General features: G+C 50.6%; 9 protein-coding genes across 10 annotated transcripts; 5 read left to right on the forward strand and 4 right to left on the reverse strand.

Annotated features, from left to right (window-relative positions):
• The first annotated feature begins 1,060 nt into the window (after positions 1–1,060).
• PV10_03697 lies at positions 1,061–3,459 on the forward strand. Of its 2 annotated transcripts, XM_016368182.1 has the most exons (3): positions 1,061–1,469; positions 1,541–1,828; positions 1,891–3,459. In XM_016368182.1, the coding sequence occupies exons 2-3, from the start codon at positions 1,702–1,704 to the stop codon at positions 2,838–2,840; spliced, it is 1,077 nt and encodes a 358-aa protein (XP_016223970.1). In that variant the 5' UTR covers positions 1,061–1,469; positions 1,541–1,701; the 3' UTR covers positions 2,841–3,459. The 2 variants fall into 2 exon arrangements, with proteins under 2 accessions (XP_016223970.1, XP_016223971.1); XM_016368183.1 differs by having other exon boundaries at positions 1,541–3,459.
• Positions 3,460–4,448: 989 nt separating this feature from the next.
• On the reverse strand, positions 4,449–6,132 carry PV10_03698 (uncharacterized protein). Its single transcript, XM_016368184.1, has one exon. The coding sequence runs from the start codon at positions 5,194–5,196 to the stop codon at positions 4,777–4,779; it is 420 nt and encodes a 139-aa protein (XP_016223972.1). The 5' UTR covers positions 5,197–6,132; the 3' UTR covers positions 4,449–4,776.
• A 1,005-nt stretch (positions 6,133–7,137) lies between these two features.
• Positions 7,138–8,131, forward strand: PV10_03699 (uncharacterized protein). Its single transcript, XM_016368185.1, has one exon. The coding sequence runs from the start codon at positions 7,259–7,261 to the stop codon at positions 7,943–7,945; it is 687 nt and encodes a 228-aa protein (XP_016223973.1). The 5' UTR covers positions 7,138–7,258; the 3' UTR covers positions 7,946–8,131.
• Positions 8,132–9,070: 939 nt separating this feature from the next.
• Positions 9,071–10,242, forward strand: PV10_03700 (uncharacterized protein). Its single transcript, XM_016368186.1, has 3 exons — positions 9,071–9,392; positions 9,453–9,766; positions 9,865–10,242. The coding sequence occupies exons 1-3, from the start codon at positions 9,243–9,245 to the stop codon at positions 10,064–10,066; spliced, it is 666 nt and encodes a 221-aa protein (XP_016223974.1). The 5' UTR covers positions 9,071–9,242; the 3' UTR covers positions 10,067–10,242.
• On the reverse strand, positions 10,048–11,180 carry PV10_03701 (ribonucleoprotein-associated protein). Its single transcript, XM_016368187.1, has 3 exons — positions 10,817–11,180; positions 10,618–10,731; positions 10,048–10,530 (listed from the first exon to the last, which is right to left on the reverse strand). Exons 1-3 carry the CDS (start codon positions 10,939–10,941, stop codon positions 10,392–10,394), a joined length of 378 nt encoding a protein of 125 aa, XP_016223975.1. The 5' UTR covers positions 10,942–11,180; the 3' UTR covers positions 10,048–10,391.
• Positions 11,181–11,379: 199 nt separating this feature from the next.
• Positions 11,380–12,799, forward strand: PV10_03702 (V-type proton ATPase proteolipid subunit). Its single transcript, XM_016368188.1, has 4 exons — positions 11,380–11,562; positions 11,722–11,734; positions 11,855–11,984; positions 12,042–12,799. Exons 1-4 carry the CDS (start codon positions 11,546–11,548, stop codon positions 12,365–12,367), a joined length of 486 nt encoding a protein of 161 aa, XP_016223976.1. The 5' UTR covers positions 11,380–11,545; the 3' UTR covers positions 12,368–12,799.
• A 294-nt stretch (positions 12,800–13,093) lies between these two features.
• Positions 13,094–14,870, reverse strand: PV10_03703 (uncharacterized protein). Its single transcript, XM_016368189.1, has 2 exons — positions 14,420–14,870; positions 13,094–14,366 (listed from the first exon to the last, which is right to left on the reverse strand). Exons 1-2 carry the CDS (start codon positions 14,763–14,765, stop codon positions 13,525–13,527), a joined length of 1,188 nt encoding a protein of 395 aa, XP_016223977.1. The 5' UTR covers positions 14,766–14,870; the 3' UTR covers positions 13,094–13,524.
• Positions 14,871–15,540: 670 nt separating this feature from the next.
• Positions 15,541–16,224, forward strand: PV10_03704 (uncharacterized protein). The gene is made up of 2 exons (XM_016368190.1): positions 15,541–15,750; positions 15,824–16,224. The coding sequence occupies exons 1-2, from the start codon at positions 15,643–15,645 to the stop codon at positions 16,043–16,045; spliced, it is 330 nt and encodes a 109-aa protein (XP_016223978.1). The 5' UTR covers positions 15,541–15,642; the 3' UTR covers positions 16,046–16,224.
• Positions 16,145–17,835, reverse strand: PV10_03705 (uncharacterized protein). Its single transcript, XM_016368191.1, has one exon. It carries the CDS (start codon positions 17,674–17,676, stop codon positions 16,237–16,239), a length of 1,440 nt encoding a protein of 479 aa, XP_016223979.1. The 5' UTR covers positions 17,677–17,835; the 3' UTR covers positions 16,145–16,236.
• Positions 17,836–18,105: the final 270 nt, after the last annotated feature.

Genomic DNA, 18,105 nt, shown 5'->3' on the forward strand with positions numbered 1-18,105 from the left:
ATCTTCTGACATCTCACATCAGTCGTAATTTCATAATATGTGTCCAGGGCAAAGCAGATTGCATTGGTGCGTAACAGACTCAGTGTCCCTTTTCCTACGCGAGCACGCCAGTGTTTCCAGCTACGGTGCTATTTATAAAGGGGGAGTCCTGATACTTCCAATACCGGTTATTTGGCCGATCCTTGACTCTGCACTGTGTTTGGAGTGACACTGCTACAGTCCCTTAACAATCATAGATGGCAGTTCATGTGATCAGACGATCCTGTACCAGAGTTCTAGAAGTATGATTGTTCAAAAAGTGCCACATCTAACTGTTGATTAGATGTGTGGTGGACGGAAATAGCTTGGCTAATAAGGTTTAATGGAGATGTAGGGGCTAGACTGCATTTTAAGGGGATAATTGTCAGGCTAAGTCGAGGAGCCAGGCGCCAGGAGTTGGTGGCCTAATGCACCCAAATACTCCGTACACCGGTAACCAGATCACCTACTCCGTACATCAATAATGACCCCAGTGGCCCCTATGATGATAATTATCTCTAGCAATCCATCTCCACGTGGATTCTTCGAAATGCAGCCAGTGTTTCAACCTTGATACTACATGCTGTATCTGCAAACAAATTCGTACGCGCATGCAGTCTGCGATCCTTGGCCAAGAAGGACGGCTTCCACTCCCAAGGGTTCATGGGCTTGTAGTCTGTGTTATGGGCCGGTTCGAGATGTCAAGGACGAGTGGAAGCCATGTGCCGAGGCGGCTGAGACTCGTGGTGGACATGGCTAACCAAACAAGCTCAGTCCTTGATGGATTCTCGGGGCTAGCAGCATATCGATCCAAGCCGAATGAGTGCCTAGAGAAAGCCTATGTTCCACTTAACACGTTCCACTTGGTACGCCCAGCGGCGACTTGAGTTCCTAAGTGCCACTAAAATTGACCTTTAACTCTCGGGAGGCCGCCCACGGCCGAGTGGCCCAAGCCTAATACTGTTCATCCGCAACTTTCGCCCAGTGTCAAGAGTACTCCGGAGGTACTTCAGGTCGTGGCAACACTGTTCGTTACCTCGTTCGATCCACCATCATGCTCTCGCGTCTGGAGTAGTAGCGGTAGTCCTTCTGCGTAGTCGCTGAGGGTCATCTCTTCAACTCCACTTGTCACTCTCAGATCCTTTTCATACTGGTCACTTTTGGGTCAATTCCTCCGCCTCCGGGATGCTCCTACTCCCCTTGCGGACCCCTCTCACAAATCCACCATTCACACACCTTGATCCCATCTTCCCCGGCCCATTCGCAGCCCTCGGACGACTCTATGGGAGCAAGCTGCGAGCCTCCTCAAACCACACTCCCTCTCCCCTAGGTACTCTTCAGTGGCTCGTCTAATAATTTGCGCACTACCACCAACATCCAGAAATCATCATCGCCTGCGTCGAGCTAACATTGCTCGTCGACGTCTACCTCTGTCGACAACCCCGTGGCATGTGAGTTCTCATCCCCCCCTTTGAGCGTGATTCTCTTCATGACCTAGTACTGACCTCTGCATCGGCGCCAGTCTCGCGATCCTGTCATCACCAGTACCTTCCCCTTAGATCTCGACCCTGAAGCCTTTTTAGTTTTCCCTGGTCCGAATAATGAACACCAAGTGAGCTACAACACCCGAGGGCAGCTATATCCCTGCCTTTGTCGTCGGCACAAAGATCGACGCAGGTTAAGATGGGTTGTACCGGGTCAAAGCCTGACCCTCGAGAGAAGGAGGCGTCTCACCAAAATTCAAGAATTGAACGACAACTCCGAGCAGACAGAAAAGCAGAGGCCCGAACTGTCAAAATCTTGCTGCTAGGTATCGTCACCCCAACAAGTCCTTTGAATGGACGAGTCTCGCTGCTGACCCCAAGTTGATAGGAGCTGGCGAATCAGGAAAGTCCACGATCATCAAGCAGATGCGAATCATACACTCGAGTGGCTTTCAAGATGATGAACGGATACAGGTTCGAGCAGTAATATACTCCAACCTCATCATTGCCTTTCGAGTCTTGTACGAGATCATACGGGATGAGCGAATCGCTTTTGAGAATGAAGAGAGTGAGGCATTCGCAGACCTGTTGGCCAACACCGAAGCAGATGTCGACGCCCATGAGGCTTTCAAGGATCAAATGGTCAAAGAAGCCATGATTGGTCTCTGGAGAGATACGGGGGTGCAGAAAGCCCTGACCAAAGGCCATGAGTTTGCTCTCCACGACAACCTGAACTTCTACTTCAAGAACATCAACCGAATGTTTGAGCCGGACTGGATTCCCGATGACCAAGATATGCTTCACGCGCGACTTCGTACCACTGGCATCACCGAGACAGTCTTTGAGCTTCGAGAAATGACTTTTCGGATGATGGACGTGGGTGGGCAAAGATCGGAACGGAAGAAGTGGATCCACTGCTTCGATGGAGTCCAATGCCTTTTGTTTATGGCTTCTCTGTCGGGATACGACCAATGCTTGGTGGAAGACGTCAATGCCAACCAGATGCATGAAGCACTCATGCTCTTCGAGTCTTTGGTCAACGGTGAGTGGTTCAAGGACAAGCCGATCATCCTGTTTTTGAACAAGATCGATCTATTCCGAGCAAAATTACCCATCTCGCCAGTGTCGGTACATTTCCCCGACTTCCAAGGCAAGGATGGTGACGAGGAGGCTGCCAAACAATTCTTTGCAAATCGCTTCCGGTCAATCAACCGAAACAATGATCGCGAGATCTACATTCACTTCACCAACGCCACCGACACCAACCTCTTGAAAGCAACCATGGAGGATGTTCAAGATATCTTGATTCAAAAGAATCTTCAGCGACTTGTATTGTGATCAGGTCAGAGCCACAAAAGAGTCTTTTCCTGCGGCTCGATAGATGGGACGGTTGCAGTGGTCCACTCTTTCAGACTGCCACAAAGGGATTGGCCCAGAGAGCCTGGCCATGGACATGAAGACGTCGTTGAGAGATGAAAGTCGTCGAGGCAAGGACTCTTCACTACTGGACATACAATAGAATCTGCGAATCTGCATTGCGGGCACAATCTAGTTCTTTTTGCAGATGGCAGCACTGCGGCTTTGCAAATACTTGGTTGCATGTTGGTTATGCCTTGGACAGCGATGGCACCAGGGAGCGGTCCGCAGGCGGGGCGGAAGATTTGATACCTGGCTCGCCACAAATGTCAAGGTGGTTCCGCTCAAAGTTGTTTCTCCTTGTTCTTTCGGACATTGTCAGTCCTGTGTCGCATAGGGGAAAGGTTTTCATGTGCATTCATTGGAGCCAAACAGCGGGGAGGAGTTTCTTGTACAGGGTAGGCCGTGATTCGACAAAAATGAGAGCGTCTGATGTGGAAAGAGGAGGGCAGGATCACACTTTGCCGTGGGATCTGTCTGTACGGGGATTGAAAGCTGAAGATACCATAATAACGAACGAACAGAGTTCAATAGGCCGCACATTGTCATGCTTTAGTAGCTCGCTATAGTTGCAGTGATGAGGGGCAGCGATCGAAGTCCCTGGTTGAGTCTCGTCGATGTAAGTGTGGAGTGTGGCGCAAGGCCGAGGGCTGACTGCGTGCTTACATGGAGGACGTTGGACCCTGTGCTGCAGGTGCCTGTGCCGGTACAGTATACGTGTACCTAGGTAGTCTAGTGTAGCGAGCGAGTGAAGGAGCACCTGAACACCTGGTCGACTGATAAGAGAGTCGGATAGATGAGCTAGGATGACACAATGGATGGGGCACACAGGCAGGCACGTCAGATCAAGGCTGGGGCGAGAGATGTATGGTTGCATAGTATCTACCTCAATTACTCGAGAGCGAAAACCCCAACTGCTATGTAAGGTCCGGTTCGATCTGAGTGGATGAGCGAAGGCCGCTTTAGCCTGAGGTATGACTGAATCCTTTAGCTGAGCATCACTGAGCAAATACACTGCCGCATCATGCCTAGATACAAGGAGAGCAGCAAAAAAGAATGGCAGCCAAAAAGAGAAAGATGAACCCCACCTGAGTTGCAGAGATGACTTTTCGATATTGCGATTAAAGAGGAAGAACGAAGACCAAGTGCTTAGGTCGACCTCAGGGAACGGCAGGTAAGTCGAGGGTGAGCAAAGCGGCGAGAGGCTAATCGTAAAGAGAAGAAGGATAGGGACGATAGGTTAATCGTCTGAGGCTACCCAAGTAGACACTGGGACTGGAAACTAGTACCTGGGACCTGGGACCTGGGACTTGGGATCTTGGATCTGGGACGGCGTGGTGCAGGGAAGCGAGTTCGACTATATGCACCGATCAGTACGGCCCACTCTGGAAGGCGGGGAGAAGTATACACTGTAATGTCCCAGGCACCTTGGTTACATAAGGAGCTATGTGGAATGAAATTGTGTTGAGTCAGCGGTTGACAAAATGAGTTGTCCACGGCATGCGGCAACTTAGTCACGAACGCACGTTGGAGGATCAGGGCCTATATGGCACTGGACAAGGTATCAATTCATCTGCATAACACCATGGGTCGACCAGATGCGTAGGATATTCATTATTGTACTCAGTCTGCGCCGCGCATCGTAGAACGAGACATGCAGCGGGTAGAGAAAGTGTGGAATCTTGACATTACACCGGCTCAGGCAACCCTACTTAATCTCCTAATATTATCCTCTGCCTCTGCTCTCAGCTTCTGACCAGCTGCCTATTGAAAGCAAATGACCAATCGATCATTGATGGCGCGTGGAGTAAGGATCAAGGCAGTGGAGTAGGTCCATGTGCCGTGTCAAGAGAGGACATCACTTTTCACCCTTGATCTTGTGATAGAGATCACTGGCCAAGGAGGTACTGGGCCGACGATTTTCGTTCAGGCGAGTGCCACCAGTAGCCTCAAGTCCGAAGATACTGTCTTTTCTGGTGACGTCGCTGGCTACGGCGACACTTCCCTTTCTCGCATTAGCGGTTGCAGCGCCGCCGCCAGCAATGGTAACGGAACCACGCCTGTTGGCATTGGCAACATTTTCCACAGCCTGCTGGGCGGCGGCGGCGTTCGCGTCGGTATTCAGCGAGGCACGCCGGTCATCTTCCATGGCGTTACTCGCCGCACTGTGTCGTCTGTAGAACCCCGAATGCCGGCGTAGAAATTCGTCGTAGCTACCGTTTGCTTTGTAGCCGGCACCACCGGTCAGGGCATGCGGCATGGTAAAGGCGCCAGACATGGTGGAATGATTGGACAAATGGTTAAAGTGGGGGCAGCTTAGTCGTCGTGTTGCAGTGTCCGGGGTTCTCTACTCGTAGTCGACCAGATCGGGTAGTGCGAACGGATGTCTGGTTCGTAGAGATGAATTTCCGACTAACGTGATCAAGATTCGTGGACGATTGGATGACCTAAGCACTCGGTTGCTTGAATCGATCAAGGTTTGGTGAGAATGCAGATTCGGCTGGATCTGATGTATTTGGTGGGTGCTGGGGGCGGGTACGAGGGTGGAATAGGCGGAGGATTAGTCAATGGCGCCTAGGCTCGAGTCTCAGGCGAATAGATGTTTACAATGGATTGGTTGATCGAACAATTTGAGGGTGAACTGGGATTCATTCGATCAAGGATGGATAGAGATATGAGACGAGTCAGTAAATGCTCTCGAGAAGGAGTGCGAGACAGGAAGAGGGACAGCAAGAGGAGCGCTTGCGAGGAAGGCACGGGTAGTTGTATGTGATTGCTTTGATATACTTCGTGTCGCCAAATGATGCCTCTGGTGAAAATACCTCTTGATTACGTCGACTGGTCGTCCGTGCTCACATGGACAACCATAACCACAAGCATCGCAGAAGAGGTGGTCCACCCCGCACTTCTCTAGGATACAAGGGTATAGGAGCGAATGATAGGGCTGGTGAGCGAAAATAGAATTTCGAGACGACAGGTGGAAAAAGGGTTGGTAGAGGAAATGAAGCAGAAATCCCGAGCCAATGGTTGATGACCCAGGGTCAGCCTCGAACGAGAATGAGTTCGAGGGGTGTCTCAAGGACCTGGAATGTCAGGTCTGGGGCCATGACATGTGAAAAGGCGAGGTCGACGAGGAATTATGAGAGTCTGGCCATGGTCTGTGGTAGCTAGTAACAAGGTGTGCAAGGTTGAAGGCGCAGGCAGGTCAACATTATCAAAGTTGGGAACATGGTAGACATGAAGGTGATTGATGACTGGGGCTATGAGGTGATGCAGACCAGTCACGTGAGAATTGAGATATCACGTGTGTAGCTTACGGAGTAGCTGCTGCACTGGTAGGCGACAAGCGACAGGCGCTAGGCGTGACTACCTACGGAGTATGTACGGAGTATAACCTCCATTACCCAATAAGCAACCGAGTCTTCGAGCGTTGACCTTGAGAAGAACTGAGAAAGGGAGCACAAAGGCGATTGATACGCTATTTGTCATAGCAAAGGAAAGATTATCTCTCCTAACGCTCTAGGCTATTTGATAATTTTGAGATATTGAAGTACTGGCTTGACTTGGTATTCACAACTAATAATGATCAACGGCGTTAACAGCCTGAGAAGGATTGCCAGAGGAGGGGTTTCTCGGGGGTTGACCCCGAAGAGTTTCAGTTTCGCATTTAGCGAGCTTTGAACTAAGAAAGTATTTGGAAGCTCCTGCAGCTCGGACTTTGTTCATGAGAGATAAGTTATCTAAGTTACTAAGGTAGTACCTAGGTGCCTTGGGTACCTAAGGCAAGGATGGCATGGATTGGGTGCCTGGGTGCCTAGGCTTCCCCCGGGTTCAACACTCGTCACCATCTTTCAAGCCCGAGGGGATCTTCGACCAACCAGTCGGAGTGACCAAGCCTCCACTCTATCCATCTGTTCAATCAATGAGCAAGTCAATCATGGCGTCACCCATCCAAGCCTCAAGGAACCTCGGGATCTTTGAAACGACATCTGGTCAAGCGACACAATAGAAAGTTGTGCAGGCACCAAAACCCCAACGAGGGCCGAGGGGGCCATCAGAAACCTTCACAGGCGTGCCCATGGATGTTGGATGGTCATGGCACAGACGTGGTTACAGTCATTGTCGCCATCACAGTCTCGCAGTAGTCGCAGTAGCAGTTGTAGTCGTAGTCGCAGTCATGCTTTCCTCCCTAACCTGCACACATCATTCCACGCCACTCGGTCACTCTCCCACAACAAACGATCCATGCCAACCTACCCTACCTTACTTACCTAGGTAGGCTCTGAGAGTATTAAGTCTCGGGGCTGTCTTCTCCTTCGTTCCATCTCCTCCCATTCTCAATGTTCACTGACCGTCTCATAATCCAAACTACTCGATCTCGCTGCGGCCATCCTCAAGTCCCAATACTCTCGGTTATCCTCCCACGTGTTCTCACAACCTCCCCCGCGGCTATCCGCTTCATCGATCGCCCACGCTACAATTCCACTACCCCTGGGTTGCACCCAAACCACTCGTCCATAATGGCTTCCGCCACTTCTTTCTTCACCTTCACTCCCAAAGACAAAAAGAGTCAAGACTATCCACTGTCCCAACATAAGGGCAAGGTTGTCCTGGCCGTCAACACCGCCTCCAAATGTGGTTTCACTCCCCAATTCCAAGGCCTTGAAGCCCTGTACCAGAACCTGCAGAAGAAGTACCCCGATCAGTTCATCATTCTGGGTTTCCCCTGCAACCAGTTTGGCGGCCAAGACCCCGGGTCAGACGATCAGATTCAAGAATTCTGCCAGGTCAACTATGGCGTTTCCTTCCCCGTCCTTGGCAAGACCAATGTCAACGGTGACAAAGCGGAACCTGTCTTCGAGTGGCTCAAAAATGAGAAGCCTGGTCTCCTCGGCCTGAAGAGAGTGAAATGGAATTTTGAAAAGTTCTTGGTCGGAAAAGACGGCCAGGTCGTCCAGAGATATGCAAGCACCACCAAGCCTGAAAGCATAGAAAAGGATATTGTGGCGCTGCTTAACAAGGAATGAGTATACATCCTCCCTCTCTTTGAGATTGGAATGATACCTCATATTTGTTGGTTGCCTCCTTCTTGTTCGGCCAGGATCAAATAGAGGACCACTTCGTCTGCGATCTTTAACCCATGTACTCGTGGAAACCTTTACGGTTTTCAACTGATACCCCAAACATGAACAGAGATACCCTTTTCCTCTTTGTTTTTTCCTTGTTGCTTATCTCTCTCCTCACCTTTGTCAACAAGTCAATCGACTTTTTGGTTTGATGATGAAAGAGAAAGCGTCGCATGTCAGATCTACCTCAGATCTACCGATCAAATCGATCGACTCGTGCGTAAACATTCATAGCCGAACTGCGAAGCGAACCGTTTGAGCTAAACTTGAAACGATCTCGTGGGATTGCTACATCAGCCAGCCACCCATCCTGATCATCTGGACAGGCAATGTGCATGCCTCTCCACGTAACACACGCCCATCACAACAGGCCATCCATCCTCGGAACCAAACTGCTACTGTACTCGCAAAAGGGGGGTAGAATCTCAATCCAACCATACATCCGTCACAGGGTCCTCCTTTGGCCCCCATTGTGACTCGTCTCTTCAACACGGACCCAGGACAAGGCTGTCCTTTCATCCTGTTCCCCTGGTCCATCTTTGCGGGAATCTCATGTTCTCGTCCTGTCAATCAAAGCCACTGTTTCAACTGACAGGCTACAGCCTGATGTGAATCCGCCTTTCGACCAACCAGGCCTTGGCCACTATAAAACCTGGACACAAACCGCCTGATGAGTAAATGAGTCAAGGCGGGTGTTGCAACTAGACAAGGACATTGCCTGCTTCCTCACGCAGCCTGACAACCTACAAGCGCCCGAAAGATCAATAAGTATGTCGCGTTGACTGGAGAAAGGCTCTTGATAGCCAATTACTTCTTTCATCACCACCCTTGGTCACTTGTCAATATTCAGCCAACACCTCCTTGCCCCTTTCGACCTCCTCATCTGGCCAATTGACCATCTAACAGGGTCTACAACGTTGCTCGATTGCCAGAATCGAATTTCGAGCCTGATTGCACTCTTAGCTCGCTAGGGTTTGGCTCAACCAAGTGCAGGTATCATGCAAGACTTGCAAGTCAGCACCGACCCAGGCTCTTCCATAACCAGGGCCAGTCGACAAGGTCTGCTGAGGTTTTAAGGCACTCTGGTCCCTCGACTTCAGTTCTTACCTGCATCATTACTCTGCTCTCTTGGACTGTTCACACCTGTTCAATCATTATCGTCCTCTCTCCTCATCTGTCAGGACAGACTTGGCTCAAGATGACTCAACCATACCAGAGCCTGTCCCCACCACTGCCGGGTTGGTTGCGCTTTGTTCGCATCGCTCAGCTGGCCCTGGCTGTGCTCATTCTTGTTCTCAGCGCAGTGGCAGCTCATAAATATCTCGGCGGTCTGGATCCAACATATCTGGTAAGCCAGAGCTGAAAAGTCCGGCAGGGCACCTCGTGCTCTGGACGCTGATGATTACAGGTCACACCCTTCCCGTCCTTTGGCTTCGTCTGGTTTGCCTTTGCCTGGACCATCGTCTATTTGCCCCTTGCCAGATTCGTGATCCCTCGCCTGAGACTGGCAGTTCGTCCAGTCCTCATTCTTACCACTTTGGACGGCTTCAGTACTCTGTGGTGGCTCGTTGCCTTTGCTCTGCTCGCAGACGATAGTCGCAAGCTGGGCGTCGTCCTCACCGCCATCGGTCTCACGTATGGTGAGGCAACCGAGGTCTATGATCAGAGTAAATTGATGGTAGACCTCACCAGAGCATGCGCTGGTTTGGGCGCTGGAGAATTGTAAGTAGACTGTCCTCTACTTCTCCCTCTCGCCCTTGTCGCCTCACCCGCGCCATGCATGACCAGTTGTCAAGTTTATGCTCACTGCTCGTTCATAGTCTTCTATTCGGGGTTAGCTTCGGGGTTCTCTGCGCAACTGTCTTCCGCAATACCAAGGGCGATGACGCCGGATTCGCGCCACCGCATGGTACCGTCATCTCTGTACACGAGTACCCAAAGGGGTCGACAGCGCAGACACAACACGATCAGACCGTGCCTCGACCTCAAGGATCTGAATTGTCTGCCAGTCAATACGCTTGAGCCATGTTTGCGAAGGACGGTCTTAGGGTCGGATTGTCGTGAAGAATCATGTCTCATGGCGCAGCCTTTGAGTGGATCTCTTAGGGGTTTTAAAAGAGATGAAAGAGAAGGGACCAACATGCTTCACAGAGCTCGAAGCCCATTTGTTATTGCCATCTATGTAGCATAAAGTTCTTGCCCTATTCAAGAGTTTCGCCACGCTCCACTCAACTAGCGGCTGGGGCTTCCCCGAACCTGGTCCGTATCATAGCACCGGGATTGTGGACTATTATACATCATGCGTAGCACATAGCAAGTGTCTGTAGGCCACCAACTGTTCCACTACCTAGATCATCAGACGCTCAACACGGTTCTTGAGTTCTCGAATCTGGGGGGTCAGGTCGCTCGATTCGTTCGTGGTGATACTGGCTGCGATTACCGGGCGTGACACACCACACGCACGGCCGAGAGCAGCCTTGCTTGGCCTATTGGACGAAACAAAAGATGTCAGCAAGTCAAGCTCTGTATGGGATTATGAAATACTGATAACACAAATGACTTGTATCACTTACACATAGACGTAGGGTACGTTCTTGTCCTCGCACAAGAGGGGAATGTGCAACAAGATTGCCAAAGGGCTAGTGTCAGCAGCGAGCACAACGATCTCAGAGGTGCCTCGATTTAGCCTACGCAGAGAGAAGGATTAGCGTTGAACATAAGCAGAACTGTACGACACCCGGCAACACTGGGTGAGCGCGGCGGGAAACTTACGTCTTGGTAGCCTCGTTGGCGCCTTTTTTCAGCTGTCGGTAATGACTTGCTTGTTGAGTGATGTCCAGAATCTTCTGCGACAAAGCCTCATCGGCGATAGGCCAAGCAGCATTTGGTTCGGCCATTTTATTCACTTGAAAGAAACCGCGATATGGGGTATCTCAACGCGAATAGAAAACGATGGGTTTGATGGAAGATCGAGGTTGGTATAGAATGCGTAACGGCTCAGGGCAAGGAAGATGGAGGAGGTCGAGGAGAATTTGAGTTCCGAGGCCGTGGAAAGGGTTCCTTGCGTTGGCTCGCCCTTTGAGGAGGTGTTGGAGGAGAGGATGAGAAAGTAATCGTCGCAGACACAAAAAACCCAGGTCTTTGCGGATGGAATCAAAAAGTTTTAGATGCACTCGGCTAACTTTCTTTTATTCCCTTCCGAGTAACTAACTGTACTAGCGTGTGCCAGTGTGGCTGCTAACTATCTTTGCCAAGACCATTCCCCTAGTCGAGGGGGTTTGAGCGAGGGAAGGTGCTCGTTTGGTTGGTCGAAGCTCAATCTCCAACCAAGAAGAAGAAAGGACACCAGCGCCGCCAACTCCAGCATCATCATCATCTCAATCATCCTCCTTCAGATCGAGCTCACCCACTACCCTTTGTCCCATCAATCTCATCAACCTCCTCGCCTCAACTTCAACCTCGAGACTCTCATCCCCTTGCAATAACCACATCTCCTCCAAAATGTCTTCAGATCTTTGGTAAGTTTGCCTCCCATCTATCAATGCAGGCAACCTCAATGTCCTAGACCCCATTCCTCCCAGCTACCTCCTGTTAGCAGCTGCTTCGCTACGCGATGCCATCACGTCAACAACAAAATTCTTGATTGAATTAACATGCTGACACTTCATTCTCTACAGTCCCGTCTATGCGGTATGCCTCCCCTTTGATTTCACCCTATCCATAAAGCACGATTCCAATACCTCCCTGCGCCTTCTTCTCCAAGCTCCCAGCCACGAGACGTCCAAATATACTGATCAGATATGCTTCTAGCCCTTCTTCGGAGCAATGGGCTGTACCTCGGCCATTGTCTTCACTTGCTTCGGTGCCGCATATGGAACTGCAAAGTCTGGTGTTGGTATCTCTGCCATGGGTGTTCTACGACCCGATCTTATCGTCAAGAGTATGCTCGCCGTTTAATCACTTCAACGTATTCCCTAGTCCTGACAACCCAAAACAGACATTGTCCCTGTCATCATGGCTGGTATCATTGGTATCTACGGCTTGGTGGTTTCCGTCCTGATCTCCGACAATCTTTCTCAAAAGGAGGCCCTCTTCACGAGCTTCATCCAGCTTGGTGCTGGTCTGTCAGTGGGTCTGTCAGGTCTTGCTGCTGGCTTCGCCATTGGCATTGTGGGTGATGCCGGCGTCCGTGGCACTGCGCAACAACCTCGTCTGTTCGTCGGCATGATCCTTATCCTCATTTTCGCCGAAGTCCTGGGTCTTTACGGCCTGATCGTTGCCCTGTTGATGAACTCGAAAGCCCAGACTGATGTCCATTGCTAGATGGCTGGTCTCAGACTCCTGTTCGTGGACAATAACAGATGTGAGCCAGATGGCTCCGATGAAGCATTTTTGGGGACCACATCCATGAACACGATAGCCAGGAGCAGCTTTCGGAGATGGGTTATAAGTGAGACACGAATGGCAAGAATACCGGCACTCCATTCTCCTACAAGAGTGGAGGCCAGCCGGTTACGATTACCGTGCTGACAACATGCGAGACCGAGTTACCCCCTTGGTACCAAGTGGTTCTGTGTTTCTCGGTCGAAGGATTGTATTATCTTTGCAAGCGCGTCATCAGGGTTGATGCTCGCAAATGGTGGTAACAGGGATGGGAGGATTAGCCTCTGGGTGCACACGTGGTGTGGAGCGATACGTGAGCATCTGTCACGTACAATGTTAGGGCAAATAGATAATGCTTTTTTGTATTTTGTATGATTTCACGAGGTCGCTGTGGGCGGAATTTGTAGGCTGTTCCTCTGAGCAACTCGACTGTAGAGACCAAACATATCTGAGTTGTTGGTTCGTGACTCGATCCAATACCAACAAACATGCCATGCACTGTGACCAAGCCGGAGGGGAATATCCTATCCTGGAGATCAGCCAGCGGTGACTGATGATGGGATCTCTGTACACGGGGTAAAGAAGGGGAAGAAGGAGAAGAAGAAATCGGGCATGTCAAGCATGCGGACGCCTGGTCCTTCGCGACGAGGAATATTGGTCATTATTGCAACATCAGAGAGATTGTATTATCAGCTGGAATAGTCTCCTTTGGTAGACTGCGGCAATGCCATGTTCCCTGACTCTACACGCGTAAGGCTGGCACGATGCTCTGCCCATCGTAGGCAGTGAACGGACAACTATCTATGTAAACGCCAAACAGGAGAGAGAAGAATCCGTGGAGAATGTATGGATTGAGTTTATGATGTGTTTGGTTCGTTGCAGCATTGCATTGCCACGCCTGGAGACGAAGAGCAATGCCATGAACCAAGTGAGCAAATCGCAAAACGATTGATGCATATGCAGGAGTGCCTTTCCTCCCGCAATAACGCCTCCGTAACAATGCAGCGACTAGAGGGCCAAGACGAATGATTGCCAGCTACAGCATCCGCACTGCAACCATGTTCTCTTTCATCCACGCAGACAACGGGGGCGAGAGTTCAGATCTTGCCCTGGCGCATCTTCAGGTTGCGGACTCGACGAGTCAATTTCTTGAACTTGTGCTTCTTCATCTTCAGTCGCCTTTGCCTCTTGACACTTATCGCCATCATGGTCGGTGTCCTGCTTCGGTTGGTAATTCGGTAAAGCCCAGGGCCTCGACGACGGCCCATGGACGGTTGAATAGAGGGATCCTGGATATGATAAGGATTCTCGGGATTCTCAATCTCATAGGACTGTAGAGGGTGCTCAATCTCAGCGAGACGAGCTTCGTGGCTGGTGAAAAAGTCACCAGTACGTAGGGCAGAGCCCTTTGGCACGTTCAGGACGGCCTGTTCAATATACAGATCGTATTCCTGCTCTTGAACCTCCGTCTCGAGGGCTTGGGCTTGCATTTCCTCTGCGGCAGCATCTTGTACCTCTGAAGATCCAGGCTCAATATCCTGGGCAGGAGTGGGCGCGGGCGGAGCATTGTAGGGCCGGAAACGTCTGGCAATCTCTTGCAGCGCAATCTTGACATTTCCGCCTTGAATGGCCATTGATTGAGGGTTTCCATCGAGATGATGTGTTTGGTCGGGGTCAAGGTTGGCATTACCCGATACCAAGGCTTTAATCAGGTGTGCTTTTTGCTCGGCGGTGTGAGAGGCTCGTTTGGAGGAGATTTGCTCATCGAGGTTTTCCAGTGTGGATGATAAGGTATAGATGACTTCCTGGGGAACAGGACGGGTTCTTTTGGGCTTAGGCTGGAACATCTTATCGATGTTGTCCATGGAGGCCTCTGGGGTTATAGGTCCTGATATGGAGATGGGTCGGTGGGTGCCGAAGAAGGCGGCAACATAGACATCTGTGCTAGTGTTAAGATCACGGTCAGACGCAGATGGTTCACACTCGACTGACCTTTGGGATTCAAGTGTTGTAAGCTTGGGACGCTGGGAAGAGTCGTTGTCCAGTTGTAGTACTGAGAATCGGCCTTTGCCTCCTTTGCTATCTTTCGTCTTGATAACCTCAAGTCGGCGGCAGCGCGTTTGGAGTCGGAAGCAGGAGAAGCGACTTGCTTGACAGCATTGGGGAGGGTGGTAGAGCCATTGTTAGGAGGAACAGGAGGCTTAGAAGAAGAGTGCCGTCTCTGGTGAGCATACGATGTGAAGGAAGCAACGGCGGGCGTTGTTGGGCGGGCTGGAGCGGCTGGTGAAGAGGTTGTGGAACAAGTGCGCGCCACCCGGCGCAGGGAGTGGTTGAGCATCGCTGTGGTGGTGAGCAATCCGACAGGAACCCTCGAGAGATGAGGTCAAGTCGAGATGAGACCGACGACAGGCACGAGTGAGGTGAGGAGGATGTTGACTGAGAGAAGGGTCTGAAATGACGAAGAATCCAAGTTACGATATCAGGCGAGGATGAAGGTTGCAGTTTGGCCACTAAACCATATTTGGCCAAGTCTGGTGGCGTGGTACTGCGCACAGAGGTGCCTAGTACTTGCCTATCACTGGTCATATGTTTAACTAACGAGCGACGTGATCATGCCTGTAAGTAGTCGACCCGGGTGGCACTCTAGGGGGTCAATGCCCATAATATGCCTATTTTTCTTCCCTATTGTCGCTTACCAGACGCAACACCCCCAATAGAGTGCCAAGGATCATCCCACCGACTCTGGCCGATATTCACACAACAGACGAGCGTTTGCTTGATTCAAGGAGAGGAAACGCCGACTTCGCTCCCATCTACTGAGCATCTCCAAGTTCAAGTCCCGGCTCGAGACTAAAAGTACCTACCCATCTCCACCACGTACCGGGTGACTCAATTCACTACTATGACTACCGCTGGTCACGGTCCGAGAGTGTCATCTCCCCTCACAGGTTGATATTGGTAGCAAGAACCAGGTTTCCAATCATGTCCACCAATTCAGAAACTGAGTGTAGTCGTTCGTCAAAACCTCCACTGGGTGCGGAAATGCGGAAAATAGATGTCTGAGTGGTATGGAGTATATCTCTGCTCATTATTTTTTCGTTTCCCTTGAGAAACTCTCGCTCTCTGCATTCTCAAGAATGGAAATTTGAATTCAAATATTATTCTAAAATACATACATACATATATCTCTATATAAATTCTGTCCCTCCCCCGTCATGTCGTCCAATTACGTCAAACGAATTACTCTGTTCAAGATTCCCAAGGAGGAGGATGTTTCAGCACTTCTCGAGCAGTACGATATCCTACGATCCACGGCGACCAAGGTATGAACTTTATGTCGCGATGCCTGCCCCCTACTTAAGGCATGCCATCCTCTCTAACTGCTGTCTGCTGTAGAATGGAGCGCCTTATATCGTCTCGAATGAGGCCCATCGCATCGCAAACCACACCGAAGAACGAGCTCAAGGTTATACCCTAGTGTCCATAACAGTCTTCAAGTCTGAAGAAGACTTTGTTTACTACGACAAGGAATGCGCTGCACACGCCAAGTTGCGCGAGTTTGCTACGGCAATTCGAACAGGCTTTGCGACCTTGCGATTTGAAAGCAACCTGGCGTAGCGAAGGCTAGCCAAAGTTCATAATCAAAACCCCGTTTACTTGACCCTCTCTTATCTGTTAATCCGCAAGACGTTATTGATCACGCTGTGTCTTTTCATGATATGGTTCCATTGCAGAATATGTCGTCCTATATAAAAGCCTACATCAGCTGCAGACGTGCCAACCGATGCAAAGAATCCATGATGGCCCAATCAGAACTCAAGGAGGAACTTCTCGTCGAGCTCCAGCTGGATCCCGAGCTCCTGGTCTATCACTTGTTCAATCCCATCCAGCACACTTTCTATCACTTGATCACTATGAAAGCTTTTATTCCAGTGAATCTCGAGATTCAACATCCCCTTGAAGGACCACAGGCCAAAGACTACGCCAGGCCCCAAAGGATCAGCAAAGACGAAAACATCGTCGACCTGTAGGTCACCATGGCGCGCCATGAGAATCTCCCGGTCCAGAACTCCATGGCTTGTGATCCACGGCATACTGGCTGGCGCGGCGTGCATGCTAGCTAGATGATTTAGCATTTGAGCACTTGTCTCACGTGTATCTTCAAAGAGCCAGGTTTGTTGGTCTGCTAGAGTGTATTGAGACTTGAGACTCTTCGCCCGTGACATATAATCTTGCCCAACTCGAGCCGTCAGCATGAGGAACTGTGCCGCCGACCAGCAACCTTGAGATCGATAAGGGGATGACTTGGGCAGCCTCGTGCGCACTTGTGCTGGCATCAAGCTGGCATAGTTCTTCTGCCGGCTATCGGGACTGGCAATCGACCAAACTGCAGACAGATATGCTGAGTGGATTGCCGCAGTCAAGGAGATTGAATGTGATCTACACTCTCCAACGAGTCCACTAGTCGAGGCTGTCGTGTATCTCCGCCGCGAAAGCTTGGTGCTTGAAGGAGGATTGCCCACGTCTCCTTGTACAGGAAAGTCAAGCTGTGGTAGATGAGCATTAAAGTTATCAAAGTGCTGTCGCACTCGCGTTTTTGATGCATCCGTGGATTCCTTGTCGGGCATAAGAATATCTTCGAGGCTAGGCGTGAGGAGATGGACCTCGCTTCCAAGAGTATGACTGTTCAGAGCTTGGCTTGTCACTGTCCCGTGAAGCAAGTCGTCCGTGTAGTCAAATATTTGATCGAGCATCTTGAACGTTCCTGCGGCCTCGGTCCTCCAGTGGCTGATGAACAGGATAAGCGAGCCGCAGAAAGCTTCACCTGCATTTGATTGCGGCACTAGATACAACACAGGAAGATAGTCTCGATTGCTTTGCATTTCCCTGACCACATCTTCCGTGGTACTCTTTGGTTCCGCAACCAAAAACGTCTGTTCCAACCACTGGTCCAGCTCCAACCCCATACATGGCCGATACCGTTTAAAGCCGTCGCCGAATGTGGTGGCGATATCTGGAGACTTGAGCAAGCGTAGAGCCTTCCACGCGTTACGGACTGCAGGTATGACCTTCTCAGTGGGTTGAGAGGAGCGAAAGTCGGCGAATGTGTGAATTCGGATGAGTTCGCGAATGCTTGGTTGCTCAATCCCAAAAATCATGCCGCGTTCGCCATCTGTGAGAGGTCTTTGGTAGAGCCCAGAGCCCGGCGGATCTTCAGTGTAGGATGACGATGCAGTTGGGACCTCCATGAGAGACCAAGGGTTCAGGCGAAGGATTTGTCGATGAAATGCGGTTGTGAGGATGAAGTATGTCGTTGGCCAGTTGTAACCGAGGGAGTATACCTACCTAGTATTTATTCCATTATTCCAATCACAAAAAAGACAAGGCCAAGCGCCATTATTGTCGAGGCAATACGTCACTAACTTGGGTATACAGACCCAACAGTTTCCAGACATTAACAATCTGGCTTGCCACACGTCTTGAGTCGTCAATAAGCAACATGATTACCTTGCTCTCATTGTGCTTGACGAGTCTAGGAAGTACGATGTATTCAAAACGTGAGATAGTCATGGACGATGCCGGGATCTCGCCACGGTGCGTCATTGGCCGCTTTCCGAGAGCACGAGGGGCGAGGGCTGCTCGGGCGCCTTGGGCCGTGCGTTCTGCCCGGTGGGTTA

This window comes from Exophiala mesophila (assembly GCF_000836275.1).
Source record: "Exophiala mesophila strain CBS 40295 unplaced genomic scaffold supercont1.3, whole genome shotgun sequence".
Lineage (NCBI taxonomy): Eukaryota > Fungi > Ascomycota > Eurotiomycetes > Chaetothyriales > Herpotrichiellaceae > Exophiala > Exophiala mesophila.